Here is a 16,236-nt window from a genome sequence, read left to right on the forward strand (position 1 = left end):
TCCTGAGACCCATGCTGACTGCTTTCTAGGCCAAGCTGTATTTGTACTGAGGGTGCCAGGGCCTGAGGGGGCACTGACCCCCTTCTACCTCCTTCCTTGGCTGCTCACTCCCAGTCTGCCTACCCATCTCTCCTCTGGGCAGCCCCCATGGCAGGGCCTGTCCCTGGCTGCTTGTTTTCACATCTCTCTGCACCTTAATTTGGGGTTTCCAAGCAGGGAGGGCCTCCAGGGAAGCCTGAGGCCACAGAGCTGCCTTAAAGGGCCAGCTGTGCTCACAGAACCACTGCAGAGAGAGGTGGATGGGGCTGGGACAACACAGCCCTGGGGGACCATTGCTGCATGGGGCAGACTGCTGAGGGTCAGTCCTGCAGGTGCTTTGCTCTTCCAGAGGTAAGGCTGTCTCACTGACTGCTCAGCCTTCTCTTTGGGGGTCCCAGGAATGCAGTCCACTGATCAAGAAAGGCTGTCTACACCTAAGGAGCAGCCTAGACAGGACAAAGACTGGCCAGGATCCAGAAGGTTTAGAGAATGGGAGGCCTCAGGCTGCCCTCCCTTCCAGGAAAGCCCCCTCAGTTTCTGACCTCCCCCTGGAGTGCCAGCTTTCCCCCCTAACCCCCTACCGGTCAACCTTCCACATGGTGGGCTCCAGAAATCCACACCAAAATCTCAACTTGGAGCTGGGCTGGTAGGTCCTCAGCTCCATCCTGGTCGGACGGCACTGAGGTAGGGACTGTGTCCTTGCTGGGCTGACATTCTTGCATCAGGAGACAGTGAAGGTGGGGAGCAACAGGAAGACCTGGTTGGGTGCTCCACCTCCCAAGAGCCAGGCAACAGAACTCACGCTGGCATACAGGGACGCACTCGTTTGGGAGTGCCAGCTTTGAGCCTGGCGTGGGAAGGGAGTGGGAGGACAAGGTCGCGCACGAGGCCGTAGTGGTGGCCGGCGACCACTAGGGGACTCGGAGAGTCCAGACCTTTTGGGCTTAATGGGGCCTGTTGTAGCTCCGCCCACATCTCCTCCTTTCTAGCCTCCGCCCTACTAGAGTCGCCGCCCTTCGCTGGCCGATCGGTGTTCGACCGTACTGCCTGTGCTCTCCGCGATCTTCCTGCGCTGCCTTTTTGGTCCCCACGTGGGCTGGAGGGTGATGGCGGCGCTGGTGGTGTCCGAGGCATCGGAGCTGGGCAGCCGAGTCGGCCCTGGCAGAGGTGGGTGCTGCAACGCTGCGGCCTCCAGTCCTCACATCTCGGGTGGGCCCTCCAAGTACAGGAGACCCGGAAGTCCCCATTCGCTGTTAGCCGGGCCCCACCAGAGCCCCAGGGGACTGGTCTTCTAGAGCTGCCCTAGAACCACACCGTCCCTGGGCTGGGTAGACAGACACCGAAAGTGACCACAGGGAGGGAAGGACCAGGCCTCTTGCAAGGAGTCTCACAAATGTACTCTTGGGAATGCCTTTTTTTTTTTTTTAATGGGAAGAGGGCCTTGATAACCTTTACCAGGCACTAGCTGAGCAGCCACTAAATGCCAGGCCTGTGCTAGGTGCGGCGACTAGAATCCAGCCCAAGTCTAAGAACCTCACAGTCTACCTGGAGGAATACTGATGTAAACAAAAGATGACAGCTGTTTGATCAAGGAGGAGGTGCCTACGGAAGCCTAAGGCCAGCAGCTCCCACGCCCCAAAGACCACAAGAGACTTGGGCCTGTCAGAAGAGGTTCTACAAGAGTCCCAGGGAGTCCGAGTTAGTTGTCCAAGGCCATTGAAACAACTGACAAAAAACTAACAGTGGTAATTCGCAAATGTTTCAGGGCCTCAGCCACCATTGGCCCCTCCTCCCATCCCCCAAATGGGTGAAAACACATATCTGGGAGGATGCTTGGGACCCTAGCAGAAGTTCTGGTAGTCATACAGGCTCAGTAGGTACTCACTGTCTAAATTAATTTCTTGCCTTTTTGTATTTCTAAACTCTTTGGCTCTTAAAGAGATATGCAAAGGGTGAGCCAAATTGTGCTGCAGAGAGTAGGATGCCCAGGTTAAGGGATGCAGCCTTGCCAAAGTGCCTCAGTCTTTTCTTCCTCTTTTTTTAAAATCAGGAATTGAATTTTTAAAAACATTTTTTTATGCCGGGCGTGGTGGTGCACGCCTTTAATCCTAGCACTTGGGAGGCAGAGGCAGGCAAATCTTCATGAGTTCAAGGCCAGCCTGGTCTACATAGTGAGTTCCAGGCCAGCTGGGGCTACAGGGAGACCCTGTCTCAAAAAGACAAAAAAAAAACCAAAACATTTATTTATTTAGTGGGGGTGGGGGAGCATGTGTGTGCCACAGCACCTGTGGAAGTCGGTCTTGCCTTCCACCATGTGGGTCCCAGGGATGGAGCTCAAGTCCTCAGGCTTGGTAGCAGGCTCTTACACCCACTGAGCCTCTTTTATTCAAAGGGTTGTTTGTATACCTCTCTGCGCCTGCTAGACTGCCAGCTCCAAAAGAGCAAGGTCACTCTTCTGTTCTTGTCTGTCCACTAACCTGGCTAAAGTGTTTTTCTGTTCTTCCTAGGTTAATATTTCTTTGTTTTTTTGTGGGGGAGGGTGTTTTTTGGTTTTTTGAGACAGGTCTCCTGTAGTCTCAGACAACCTGGAACTCACTTTAGACCAGGCTGGCTTCTGCTGAGTTTAAAGGCGTGCACCACCGAACCTAGCAATGTTGTTTATTAGCTTTAAGAAAATGTTTTTTTGAGACAAGGTCTCACTGTAGCCTAGGTTGGCCTCAGACCCTAAGTGCTTGGATTATAGGCATGAGCTACCATGCCCAGCAAAAAAAAACATAAAAAATTACACACGCACACACACACACACACACACACACACACACACACACACACAGTGCTACTGGGAATTGAACCCAGGACTTTGTGTATGCTAGTCAAGCACCCTGCCGCTGAGATTTACAACTATTACCCTTCTTCACTTTTCATTTTGAGGCAGGTCTCAGTAAGTTGCCCAGCTAGCTGTGAACTTTTGATTTTTCTGCCTCAGTTTCCTAAGCAACTAAGGATTACAGGCCTTCTCTACCAGGCGCAACTGACTTGTATGTGTGTGTGTGTGTGTGTACATGTACATGTGTGAGTAAGGCTAGAAGTCAATGTTTTATCTTCCTCCATTGTTTTTCAACTTCATTTTTTTTTTTAATTAAGATTTTTTTTTTTTTTTTACATTTGGCCAGATGTGGTGGTGCATGCCTTTAATCCCAGCACTCAGGGGGCAGGGGCAGGTGGATCTCTGTGAGTTCAAGGCCAGCCTGGTCTACATAATGAGTTCCAGGCCAGCTGGGGCCATAAGGAAACCCTGTCTCAGACAAAAAAAAAAAAAATTTTTTTTATTTTACATTTGTGTGTGAGTGTGTGGGGATGCATGTATCACAGTGTGCATGTGGAGATCAGAGGATAACCCATGAGAGTTCTCTCCTTCTACCATGGGGGTTCTGGGAACTAAACTCAGGTCCTCAGGCTTGGAGGCAGGCACCTTTACCTGCTGAGCTATCTCTCCCACCCTCTACCTTAATTTATTTTAAAATTTTATTTATGTGTGTGAATCTCTGTGTGTGTAAATTTATGCATAGATACCCACAGACAAAAGAGGGTGTTCATTCCCCTGGAGCCACCCAACATGGGTGCTGGGAACCAAACTTGGTCCTCTGCAAGAGCAGCAAGAACTCTTAACTGCAGAGCCATCTCTCATCTCTCATCCCCCTCTTACCTTCATTTTTTGATTCACAGTCTCCCATTGAAACTGGAGCTCATTGATTCGGCTAGACTGGCTGGCTAGCAAGCCCCAAGAATTCTTCTGTCTCTGCCTATCCAGCTCTGGGATTGCAGGTGCATTATCATGCCCAGCTTTTTACATGCTTTTTATGTGGTTGCCAGGGATCTGAACCCAGGTTGCCCTGATTTTTGTTTTTTTGAGACAAGGTCTTACTAAGTAGGCCTAGCTGGCCTTGAACTCTTGATTCTCTTGTCTCAGCTTTCTGAGTGCTGGGATTACAGGTGTGCATACCTGTACACATCTGTGTGTTCAGGTGTACTGACATGCCCAGCTTTATTGCCCTTTTAAATGAGGAGAGGGAAGATTGCATAAATTAACCAATGTGGGCTTAGTCAGGGGACTTGAATTGTGTGACCAGAGACTCACTCCCCTTTGTTCCTTGGTCTTCATGTCATTTCTACTCTCCTGAGGTGAAGGGTGAGCCACCTATTGGTGGCTGCCAATAATCTCACAGCATAGAGGTTAATTAATGCAGATTTCCAGCTGGGTGTGGTGGCCCACACCTTTAATCCCAGCACTCTGAGAGGCAGAGGCAGGAGGAGCTCTGTGAGTTTGAGGCCAGCCTGGCCTATATAGTGAGTTCCAGGACAGCTGGGGCTACAGGGAGACCCTGTTTCAAAAAAAAAAAATTATGCAGATTTCCTTCTGTTTATGGGCTGTCTCCACCCGAAGGATGAATTCAGTTGGAGGAAAAGCTGGGTCAGCATCCTTTATGTCTGGAATCTTGGCCTTCAACTTGGAGTTAACAGCTTAACTGGGTCTAGCTGTTCTGTGGTCTAGAGCAGATATGGACTCATGCATTATATTTGTTCTAGGTCGGGTCCCTCGGGGCCGAATGGCCAATCAGATCCCCCCTGAGATTCTGAACAATCCCCAGCTACAGGCAGCCATACAAACCTTGCCTTCTAACTACAACTTTGAAATCCCCAAGACCGTCTGGAGGATCCAACAAGCCCAGGCCAAGAAGGGTGAGCCCCCAAAGCATTTAGCCCGAGTTGGGGTTGGGAAGGTTGCCTGTCCAGATGTGGGGCCATGTCACCCAGCCTCTTCTAGCCCTCTGTTTTTCACATCTGCTGTCTTGCAGTGGCCTTACAAATGCCGGAAGGCCTCCTCCTCTTCGCCTGCACCATTGTGGATATCTTGGAAAGGTGAGGTTTGGCCACTGGAGAGCAAGCTGAGCCTTTGCCCATTATAGTCTTGCCTGTCATTTTCTTTTCTGGACCTCTGCCTAACCCCTAAACCTCCTACTAGCATATACACACAAAGGAAGCAACTCAAAACAAAACTTGCAGCTTGCTGAGAACCCTGTTTGTCCATGTAAATTTCTCCTCCCCTATACAATCTGGGCAAAATGAAAGAAGTTAATTCCAGTCTCTAGGCCCAGCTGGTAGGACCTGGGAGGAACCTAAAAAGCTGACCCTGAAATGGACTCAGGGGTTTGGCTGTCAGGTTGGAGGTGGAGTGGAGGGGTGAGAGGCTGGGGTCCTTGAAGAGAGTGCATCTTTTTCTGAAGCCTCATATTTGGTTGGAGTGAGCAAGGGTGGCAGAGGAAAGCGATGTTAGGGGATGGTATTCAGTTCCCCTACCCCCTCCTAAGTTTCTTCAAGACAATGAGCCATCCCTTGGTGGGGGTGAGGGTGGGGGTTGTGATTGCTCAGCCATCTGGAACCAGCATGAGCACAGGATGGGGAATGAAGAAAGGGGAGGTCATCTCGTGCTGGGAACCCTCCCACTTCCCTGCTGCTGCCATCCCCCTCCTCCTTCCTGCTGCCTCAGACCCACTTCCCTGCTCCCACCCTCTTGCCCCTTGGGGATGCTCTCTGGGGCTCAGGCCAATTTGCATACATTTTAATCTATAAAAAATTAAGTGCTCTGGCTGACTCAGAGCCTGGGCTGCATTCTGAGGAGCTGAATAATCTGCTTCTGTGCACAGCCTGATTTGGGGAAGGGGGCGGAGGAGGGGGCTGACTGGCAGTAGCTCAGCTTCTCCCACTGCACCCCAGAGGAAGAATGGGTGAACCCAGTCACAGAGTCAGGTTCTATACCCCAGGTGCGGTCTCTTTCTAGAAGAGCTCCACCTTCTGCTCTGGTGAGTTTAGGGGGTACAGGGTCTTTCCTACCTTGCACCTCTTCCCGCCTCAGTGATTCAGTCCTGGCAGCAGATTTCATAACAATGTGCTGATCAGAGCCCCCCTCTTCCTGATGCATGAGCAGTGTGGGCAGTGCCGTGTTCTATTGAGGGGAGCCTCCCCTCATCCTGGGCACCAATGGCCTTGTCTGTAGGTAGAAACAGACATAGTGGGGTCTGGGTGAGAGGTCATTTGTATCCATATATCCATGCCCATGAATGCCAAGGTGTGGGACGGGGGGTTTTTATTTTTATTTTTTTCTTTCAGGTATGTGTATATCACTTGCTGCCTTGTGTAGGATGAGTCAGAACTTTGGGGATCTGTGTTGGACTCCATTCATGCATGGCTGAGGGTTAGGGCTCCTTCTTGCAGTCTGAGCCTGGACAGGGTGCTGCAGACATATCCTAATACAGCAACTGTTCCAGGAGCTGCTGCCAGGGCTGAGGGAGGTGGCAGCTGCAACCCTCCTACTCTTGGTTGGCAGCTGCCAACCCAAGGAATTGGAAGATGTGGAGAAAGAGGAGCTGGGTCCTGAGACACCTCCAGAGTTAGCACTGTCTCCCACCTCATTCCTTGTGTCACTGTTCCATTTTTCCCCACCTCCATCCCTACAGGTTCACAAAGGCTGAAGTGATGGTGATGGGTGATGTGACCTACGGGGCTTGCTGTGTTGATGACTTTACTGCAAGGGCCCTGGATGTCGACTTCTTGGTGCACTATGGCCACAGCTGTTTGGGTATGGTGGGCTGGGACATGTGAATATTGGTAGGGAGGCAGGCTAATTATCCACCATGGGGTCTGCTAGCTCTCCTTAAGCTCTCCCTAAGTCCTTTTTGGTTTCTGGGATGGCCTTGGCCTTCCTTCGGATTTGGTTGCCTTGGAAATCACACTAACTGTCTCAGTTGTGGATGTTCGATGTTTTTCTTTCCTTTGTTTTTTTGTTTTGAGTCAGGGTTTTACTATGTAGCCCTGACTGGCCTAAAACTCACTATGTAGACCAGGCTGGTCTTGAACTCACTGAGATCTGCCTGCCTCTGCCTCCTAGCAGCTGGGCTTTGTTTTGTTTTGGTCTTGTTTTTTAAAAAACTTATTTTTAATGTGTATGAGTGTGTTGCTTGCATATATGTAAGTACACCCATGTTGTGCAGTGCCCTTAGAGGTCAGAAGATGGTGTTGGATTCCCTGGAACTGGAGTTAAGGACGTTGTTAACTGCCATGTGGGTGCTGGGATCTGAACCCAGGTCTTAACCACTGAACTATCTCTCCAACCCATTTTGGTCTTTTTGAGACAGGTTCTCCCTGTAGCTCCAGCTGGCCTGGGACTCGCTATATAGACCAGACTGACCTTGAACTCACAGAGATCCACCTGTGTCTGCCTCCCAAGTGCTGGAATTAAAGGCCTATGCTACCACGCTCCACTTTTATTATTATTCTTTAATAAAACAGTGTTTTGACTGCATGTATGTAAGTGCACTCATGTCATGCAAGATGGAAGAGGAGGCTGGAAACTGAACCCTCTTCCTTTGGAAGAGCAGCAACTGCTCTTAACCGCTGAGGTATCCAGCCCTTTTGTTTGTTTTTTAAGACATAGTCTCACTGTGTAGCCCAGGAAAGTCTAGAACCTGGAGCAATCCTCCTGCCTCAGACTCCCAACTGCTAGGATTTTAAGTTTGAGCCACCATACATGGCAGATGCTGGTGTTTGAAAGGCTGTAGTTGCTAGAAGAGGCTGGGTCCCCAGCCAAGTCACAGACTTCCAGGGAAGGGATCTGTGGCCCTGCCCTCTCCCCTAATCCCTCATTCTCTCCCCAGGCTGAAGCCACTGCCCTGGCTGCTCTGAGACTAGGGCTGAGGCTGAACCAGGCCCCATGCTCCTACTGCCTTCCAAAACACTGTCCTGAACTCTTTTTTCCAGTTCCCATGGACACCTCAGTCCAAGACTTCCGGGTGCTGTATGTCTTTGTGGACATTCGGATAGACACTCTCCACCTCCTAGACTCTGTCCGTCTCACCTTTCCTCCAGGCAGTTCACTTGCTCTGGTCAGCACTATTCAGTTTGTGTCAACTTTGCAGGTGAGTAGATTGGGGACCACTAGCATCTTGTGGGGCAGACAGAGGCCACTTCAGCTGCTCCTGAAGTCCCGTGTTGGGTGCTCTGGACTGTTCCTCTGGCCTTGGCTTTCCCCCAGCTACTTGCTTCCCTTCCTTATCATTACAGGCAGCTGCGAAGGAGCTGAAAGCTGAGTATCATGTGAGTGTCCCACAGTGCAAGCCCCTGTCACCTGGGGAGATCCTAGGATGTACATCCCCTCGACTACCCAAGGAGATAGAAGCTGTTGTGTAAGTTAAAAATGGGGGCTAGTTTGTAGAGACATAAGAAATCCACTCAGGCCAGGCGTGGTGGCACACGCCTTTAATCCCAGCACTTGGGAGGCAGAGGCAGGTGGATCTTTGTGAGTTTGAGGCCAACCTGGTCTACATAGTGAGTTCCAGGCCAGCTGCGGCTACAAGGAGACCCTGTCTCAAAAAAGACCAAAAAAAAAAAAAAAAGAAAAGAAAGGCAATCAGGAAAGGAAAGAGCCTGAGGCTTATACGGGAAAAGAAACTTGAGTCTAAAGCTCCTAACCTGTGTGTTCAAAGTCACTCTGCAAAATGGGGACCAAATATTGACTATATTTCAGATTACTGGCTCTCTCTCCAGTGTTATGTCCTTCATCCAGAAAAATTGTGCCTAGGGTGGGGATAGAAATCGGAGAGCCTGACTGGGGATGGGAGGAAATCAGGGTGGGTAGAAGCAGAGGGAATATAATTGGAGAAGATGGATGGGCACGCCCAGGCTGCATCCCCATTAATTTAGCATCCGGACAGCTAACAAGCAGGAGCAGTGTGTCTCCTGCTGCCTAATTATTTTAGGTAATGGAAATGCTTAATGTTGTGTGAATGCAACCAGCTTCAGACCCAACATCTCCTCCGGCTGGGAGGGACTGGGGAGGGAAGCCAGTTCCTTGCTAACGGCAGGAAAGAAGGGAGGGAAACTCTGACTCAGCTCCACCTCTGGGAGCTTTGGATACTGGTTTTACTAAACCCACATTGGATACCCCTACCCCTAACAGGCCCACACCAACCCAAACCTGGCATCCCTGCTCCCTGAAGGGCATGCCCCATGTTCTTATGCCTTCATAACCCTAAGCCAAAAGGATGCCTACCCTTGGGCTTCAAGATGTGTGTTGAGAGAGGGATACCCTGAGTGCTGGCCATTCACCAAAAGGAGGTATGGTCTCCATGAGAGAGAGAAGCAGCTGCCATGGATGGATTATCTTACAAGCTCTGGAGTCTTGAGGGCTTTGCTCCCCAGGCTGTGTGAAAGATGGCATCTCCTAGGGCACATTTGGTACAACCTAGTGGTAAAGCCTGGCATCAAGTCTCAAGAACACTGCTTGACAGCTGTGTAGCTTTACGCAAGGGCCCTAACATCCCTAAACCTCGGGTATATCTCCTGTACAGTGGGGATATTGTAGGTGTTTTAATATTTAGGTTTTTAGTCCAGGCCTGGAATTCAAAAGGCACAAGTACAAGAAATAGGCTGTCGTTATAACTCATTTCTGGACCCAGAGTTGCTTTGGGGAGAGAATAGCCAGTGTTTACACTGGAACCTCATTTATAGTATGGATGACATCCTGAACATGATTTCTCACATTCGTATTGCGCTTGATAAAGAAGAACCTGTCCCCAGTTTTCATATTAGGGTCTCCAGAGTTCAAGTGGCCTTTCTGTGGCCTTGGCACTTCCTTAACTCTTCCTTTAGAAGACTCTGCAGCTAGAGGTGTCTCCTAGGCATCTAAGTCCAGCTCTTCCCTTTCCATATGAGAAAACTGAGGGTCCAAGAGGTGAAATGGTGACTGTGTTACCACAGAATCAGCAGTATGGGCAGCTGAGATCTCAGTCCTCTGGACCTACCTGAAAGCCAGAGCACTGCTTTTGCTACCCCATGCCATACTTACAGCCTCTTCTACCCTGCAGGTATCTTGGAGATGGCCGTTTCCATCTGGAGTCTGTTATGATTGCCAACCCCAATGTCCCTGCCTACAGGTATGGGTTGAGTGGGGCTGAGCAGCAGTGGAGGGGTGAGAGTCTGCCCCGGAGGCCCTCAGTAGGCTGAACCATCCTCCATCCATGGCCACTAAATGGCATCTTAAGGATCTGAGGTACCTGACTCCTACATCTGGCCTTTAGGCCCAGGGCTGTTCTTGTCCCCGCTAGGATTCACACCAAGCTCCTAAAACACTCTCCCATTCTCACCTGCTCTAGCTGTGGGACTAAGCTCCCCAGTAACAATCCTTGTTCCTGTCTAGGGCCAGATTTCCCAATTACCTGCTTATATCTTGTGTCAGGAGCCACTTAGACAGCATGACTCTGGGCTGTCACAGTGACCCTGGCAACTTCTTTTCCAGGTATGATCCATACAGCAAAGTCCTAACCAGAGAGTACTATGACCATCAGCTCATGCAGACCACTCGCCAGGAAGCCATAGCCACTGCCCGTTCAGCTAAATCATGGGGCCTTATTCTGGGCACTTTGGGTCGCCAGGGCAGTCCCAAGATCCTGGAGGTGAGAGGGCTGAGATGGCATCTGGAGGAGGGGGCTGACAGGAAAGCAGCTGAGAAAATCAGTAGACCAAAGTATCTAGTTTTGGCTGCTTTATCACAGCTTAGCCTCCCTCTCCCAACAGCACTTGGAATCTCGGCTCCGAGCTTTGGGACTTCCCTTTGTAAGGCTGCTACTCTCTGAGATTTTCCCTGGCAAGCTCAGTCTACTTCCTGGAGTGGATGTGTGAGTTTCCTCACCTCATCTATGTAGCCCTGCTGGCTAAGGAAGCTTAGAAACAGGGTTAGAAACAGGGTTCTGCCCAGCATACTTATGGTTGTAGTCAATGGGAATTGTATACATGGTCATGAAAATTTAATATTTACCAAGCACTTACCCTTCAGGCACCATCTTTATATATTTTTTTTTGTTGGGGGGGGTGCTTTTTGAGACAGGGTCTCTCTGCAGCCCCAGCTGTCCTATGTAGACCAGGCTGGCCTTGAACTCACAAAGATCTGCCTGCCTCTGCCTCCTGTGTGCTGGAATTAAAGGCGTGCACCACCACGCCCGGCTATATATATTTTATAAATGTATTGCCTGCATGTATGTGAGTGCACCTGTGTTGTGCGATGCTGCGGAGGTCAGAAGAGGGCTTCGGATTCCCCTGGCACTGGAGTTAAGGACAGGTTGTGGCCACCATGTGGGTGCTGGGACTCAAACCCAGGTCCTCTGCAAGAGCAGTCAGTGCCCTTAACCCCTGAACCATCTCTCCAGCCCCTATTTTTTTATTTTTGATGTGTATGCGTGTATTGCCTGCATGTAGGTAAGTGCACCCATGTCGTGTAATGCCTGTGGAGGACAGAAAAGGCTGTCAGATCCCTTGGAACTGGAGTTAGGGACAGTTGTTAGCTGCCATGTGGGTGCTGGAATTCGAACCCGGTCTTCTGCAAGAACATCCAGTGTTCTTAACTGCTGAGCCATCTCTCCAGCCCCCAGGCACCATCTTTAACCATGGGCCACCTACTTTGTCTGGCTTTGGGACTCAGGCAGAGGCAATATACCAGTGGTTCCAGTGAGATGAGTATGAGAGCACCTGCACCGTACAGTGTACTAAATTTGGTTCTAGAGACATGATTACAAATGAGCTGCCCTCAGAGTTTTTAAAGGAGTGGTGAAATGGCTCAGCAGGTAAAAGCATTTGTTAAGGAAGCCTGATGAGTTTGATCCTCTCAAAATTAATTTTTCTTTTTTTGTGTGTGTGTGTGTACATGCATGCGCATGCATCATTGCTTATGGAGCCCCAGTGTTGATCCTCAGGCACTGTCTATACATTTTGGGTTCCAAAAGCTCAAGTCCTTGGCTTGCAAGGTACTCTTTTACCAACTGAGCTATCTTCCAGCCCAGCAGTATGGTATTCTAGACAGCAATAGGTAACAACAGTCTTTAGGATTAATAAATTCTGTTGATTAATAGGCATGTTGGGACGGGGATGTTCAGTGTGGTGTCCCAGAGAGAGGTGGCTCTCATCTCATGTCTGATTTCCTTTCATAGGTGGGTGCAGGTGGCATGTCCACGGCTCTCCATTGATTGGGGTTCAGCCTTTCCCAAACCACTGCTGACACCCTACGAGGTAACACCAAATTTTGAAAATCTGCTGCAGTGGGTTTTATACCTCCTGTCAAGGGAGGGCTCTGGGATGGCTGGCACAGGTGAGCAAGCAGCACTTAGGGTCACAGGTTCAGCTAAGCCACTGCCCTGCTGAGTCACTTTTTTGTTTCAAGGCCTCCTATAGGTCAGCCTGGCCTGTCTCTAGAGTGCTGGAAGGCCTGAGCTACTGCAGCCGACTCCACCTAGCTTTGTGCCAGTCTCGCCCTCTCTGATCCTCACATTGCCTTTCTGCAGTATGGGGGCAATATATAATCCTTCATAGGCCGGGGTAAGGATTGAATTTAACCCAGGGGTGTTGTTGCCTTATTCTCCCCTAGGCGTCCGTGGCCCTGAGGGACATTTCCTGGCAGCAGTCCTACCCCATGGACTTCTATGCCAGTAGCGGCTTAGGGCCGTGGACAGTGAACCACGGCCGGGATGCCAAGCCCCAGGGCCCTGGCCCACAAGGGCTGGGGAAGGTAGGCGGGGACTTCGGGGTGGGGGGGGGAGAGGCAGCTGAGGGAGCTGCCGCCCTGGCAACATGTGCCAAGGCCGCCGCCCCGAGGCCGCTGGGGGAAATGCAATGGAGCCACGTGGAAGTGGCAGGAACCAGACCTCGATTTGTCTGTGACTTCAGGTGCCAGAGGGGTTCGGAGGCCCCGGTCCTGCGGCGGCCTGTGAGGGGTGCAGCTACACCGACCGGAAAGCCGCCCCGCCAGCTCCCTGAGGCACCTATGACCTGCAGGTATTTCCCCGCCCGCCCTCTCCAAGGCTTGTTTTTGGAGTGTGGCTGGTGCTAGCCCCGCCTCTCACAGATTCACTTCCGCTTGGGGAAAAGCCCGCTTCCGGGGCTTGTGGCCGGCTTCTCTCTAATATGGCGGCGCGGCAGCCGCTGAGGGTCTTGTGCTTGGCGGGCTTCCGGCAGAGCGAGCGCGGCTTCCGTGAGAAGACCGGAGCACTGAGGAAGGCGCTGCGAGGCCGGGCCGAGCTCGTGTGCCTCAGCGGGCCGCACCCTGTCCCCGAGGCAGCGGGCCCCGAGGGCGCCGGGCCGGACCCGGGTAAGACCGGCCTACTGGGAAATGCCCGGCCTAATGTACCCCACCTCTCACCTCCCACCCAGGCACCCTGCCCCAGACGCGGCCTTGCGCCCCCAGGTCCCTGTCCACCTTCTTCCAGGCCTCCTCCCCTGTGCCCCCAGTCGGCCTCCCTCTCTCAGCCCTTTCCCATCCTCCTGGCCTGATGCATGCTCTTCCACGTGCTTCTAGGGCCCTGCGCTCCGGAGGAGCAGCCTCGAGGTTGGTGGTTTTCTGAGCAGGAAGCAGACGTTTTCTCCGCGCTGGAAGAGCCCACAGTGTGCAGGGGCCTGGAGGAGGCCCTGGGGACGGTGGCACAGGCTCTAGACAAGCGGGGGCCTTTTGACGGACTTCTGGGCTTCAGCCAGGGAGCTGCACTAGCCGCTCTTGTGTGTGCTCTGGGTCAGGCAGGCGATCCCCGATTTCCCTTGCTGCGATTTGTTATACTTGTGTCAGGGTTCTGCCCCCGGGGCCTTGACCTCAAGGAACCCATCCTGCAGAGCCCCTTGTCACTGCCTTCACTTCATGTTTTTGGGGACACTGATCGAGTCATCCCTTCTCAGGAGAGTATGCAATTGGCTAGCCGATTCCCTGGAGCCATCACCCTCACCCATCCTGGTGGTCACTTCATTCCAGCAGCTGCATCCCAACGGCAGGCCTATCTCAAGTTCATGGACCAGTTTGCAGAGTGAAGGATCAACAACTGTCTCTGCATCTCCCCCACACTATGTTCCAGCAGCCTCTGCTGTCTGATGCCAGTCCTGTTCTCACCAGGACCAGTTAGGAGACAACTTTCAGTTCTCAGGACTCACATAAGCCCTGCCCATTCCTGGAGTAAAGGGGAGCAGGAGGCCTTAATGGACTTTGATACTCAAACATGAAAAGACCCCCGAGCCCTTAAGAGGAAGGTGATGGGCAAGCTGGGGCTGGCACCTTCGTGACTGCCACACAAAGTGATGGTTTGGACTGTGACTATCCCTCCTGGTAAGCAGCCAAATGGGCAGCACCAATCTGGGAAGTACTTCCACTTATGAGCCCTTAGAACACATATTTGATGGACATTTTGAATCCCAGACTAAGGAAGCCAGAGGTCTTGGTGGCTGAATCAGAGAATTTGCATCTGAGGAGTTTGGGGGAAGAGAACACCAAGCAAGACTCTGCCTGGGTTACGTGATTTTTAGGCGTCCTACATTCCAGTCTCTGAGAGTGGGGGCTTGTTTTTCCCTCTTATGTTTTTGACTTTCTCTTTTATAACTGTCCTATCACCTTTGAATTCTGAGCTTGAAGAGTTGGATGGTACCAGATATTGGGTAAAGACCAAAGGCAGCACAGAATAAAGTGCCTTTTCCTAATGACCCCATCTGCAGGGTTTCTGAGATTAATGCTATTCACACTGATGCTAATTGTCATTGATGTGATAAAGCCAAGGCCTCAGTAGCCCAGCTGGTTTGCCCTTGGGGAGTGGAGTCAGTCGCTGGGCTTTAGGGACTCCCCTCCTGACATTTTCTTGCTTTTAGTGCCCTCCCTGCTGCACACCAACACACACTGCTCTTTGACTTCTTTCCTGCCTCTGAAAGATATTCCTTAAACTTCAGAACAGGTCCTGTCTAGTCCTAAGCCATAGTAGCTCCCAGGGAACTTAGTAACTGAACAGGAGTTAAGTTTGGCACAAATACTCAGCCCATCCTTCTAACAATTACACACACAGACATGGTTCAAGATACAGACCAGAATTACTACTAAAAGGCCCAGTTTTAGAACCCTTTATAACAGAGTGTGTGTTAAGTGAGTTGGTCTCTGCCTTGCTCTTGTCTCACAGGTTTCTTGGCAAAAGGGGACTGCAACAGACTGAATTACTATTAGATTGGGTCCACTAGGATTCCTTGCTTATCTCTAAATGCTGGATTTACCTGCTACCCCCTTTAGCTGTGGCCAAACTGGGGAAAATGATGACTTGTACTCCCCAGTTACTGCTGCTTGGGAGTCCTGTGAAGGTTAAAGGAAAGGGGGAAATCCACAGGGAATGGTCTTTAAACCCAGACTTAACATTGAAAGGGAGGAGAGAGGATTAGGGCAGAGCCTTCCTAGGTGGAACAGAAGTGCTCAAGCTTGAACTAAGGGTTTCTCCCAAATTCAGAATGCCTAAGTTATTGATCTGGCTCCCAACAAGTGGGATATGTCACCTCCCTTTGTGCAGGCTGTACCTCAGTGCTACCACATGCAGATTCTGTGGACTGCTTACATGAGAGCATTTGTTAAACTTGCATTCCTGGAGCCAACTGTAGACCTGTTTGACAGACTGTCCCTGGTCATTGCTGATGTATTGGAAAACCTCTGCCTTGGGTAGAAGAAACATTTCTGGTTATGTTTGTGATTAGGAAAGCACCCCTAATGTGACTCAGAATCCCCTAGGGAGGAGGGAAAGCAAGGTCCCTTGAGGAATCTCTGCTCTAACATTTCCAATTTAGCTGAGGCAAATGAGGTCCAAAGTCTAGAAATAACATTTATTGAATACTAGCTGTATACCAGACTTTGGGACAGGCAGAAGCCTTACCAGTCTATTCGTTTTTGTTTTGTTTTTGTTTTTAATTTATTATTGGTTTGTTTTGGTTTTTTTTTTTTGGTCTTTTTTGAGACAGGGTCTCCCAGTAGCCCCAGCTGGCCTGGAACTCACTGTAGACCAGGCTGGTCTTGAACTCAGAGATCCGCCTGCCTCTGCCTCCCGAGTGCTGGGATTAAAGGCGTGCACCACCACGCCCGGCCAAAAAAAAATCTATTATTTTTATGTGTATGAGTGTATTGCCTGCCTGTAGGTAAGTGCACCCGTGTCGTGTCGTGCAATGCCTGCGAGGACAAAAGAGGCCATTGGATCCCCTGGAACTGAGTTACCGACAGTTGTTAGCTGCCATGTGGGTGCTGGGATTCGAACCCGGGTTTTTTGCAAGAACAACCAGTGTTTTTAACTTCTGAGCCATCTCTCCAGCCCCTAATTT

The 16,236-nt window shown here is 50.8% G+C and overlaps 2 protein-coding genes across 4 annotated transcripts; both read left to right on the plus strand.

The window, feature by feature from the left end:
- The first annotated feature begins 1,054 nt into the window (after positions 1–1,054).
- On the plus strand, positions 1,055–13,573 carry Dph1 (diphthamide biosynthesis 1). 3 transcript variants are annotated; one of them, XM_008828794.3, is made up of 13 exons: positions 1,055–1,206; positions 4,627–4,779; positions 4,896–4,959; positions 6,555–6,676; positions 7,855–8,012; positions 8,158–8,279; positions 9,960–10,028; positions 10,391–10,547; positions 10,669–10,769; positions 12,075–12,153; positions 12,509–12,649; positions 12,808–12,915; positions 13,436–13,573. In XM_008828794.3, the coding sequence occupies exons 1-12, from the start codon at positions 1,146–1,148 to the stop codon at positions 12,895–12,897; spliced, it is 1,317 nt and encodes a 438-aa protein (XP_008827016.1). In that variant the 5' UTR covers positions 1,055–1,145; the 3' UTR covers positions 12,898–12,915; positions 13,436–13,573. The 3 variants fall into 3 exon arrangements, with proteins under 3 accessions (XP_008827016.1, XP_029417309.1, XP_029417310.1); XM_029561449.1 differs by lacking the exon at positions 13,436–13,573 and adding an exon at positions 12,986–13,111; XM_029561450.1 differs by lacking the exons at positions 1,055–1,206; positions 4,896–4,959 and having other exon boundaries at positions 4,649–4,779.
- On the plus strand, positions 13,022–14,603 carry Ovca2 (OVCA2 serine hydrolase domain containing). Its single transcript, XM_008828793.3, has 2 exons — positions 13,022–13,228; positions 13,436–14,603. The coding sequence occupies exons 1-2, from the start codon at positions 13,045–13,047 to the stop codon at positions 13,933–13,935; spliced, it is 684 nt and encodes a 227-aa protein (XP_008827015.1). The 5' UTR covers positions 13,022–13,044; the 3' UTR covers positions 13,936–14,603.
- Positions 14,604–16,236: the final 1,633 nt, after the last annotated feature.

Source organism: Nannospalax galili, unplaced genomic scaffold (genome assembly GCF_000622305.1).
Source record: "Nannospalax galili isolate Female #2095 unplaced genomic scaffold, S.galili_v1.0 scaffold212, whole genome shotgun sequence".
Taxonomy (NCBI): domain Eukaryota; kingdom Metazoa; phylum Chordata; class Mammalia; order Rodentia; family Spalacidae; genus Nannospalax; species Nannospalax galili.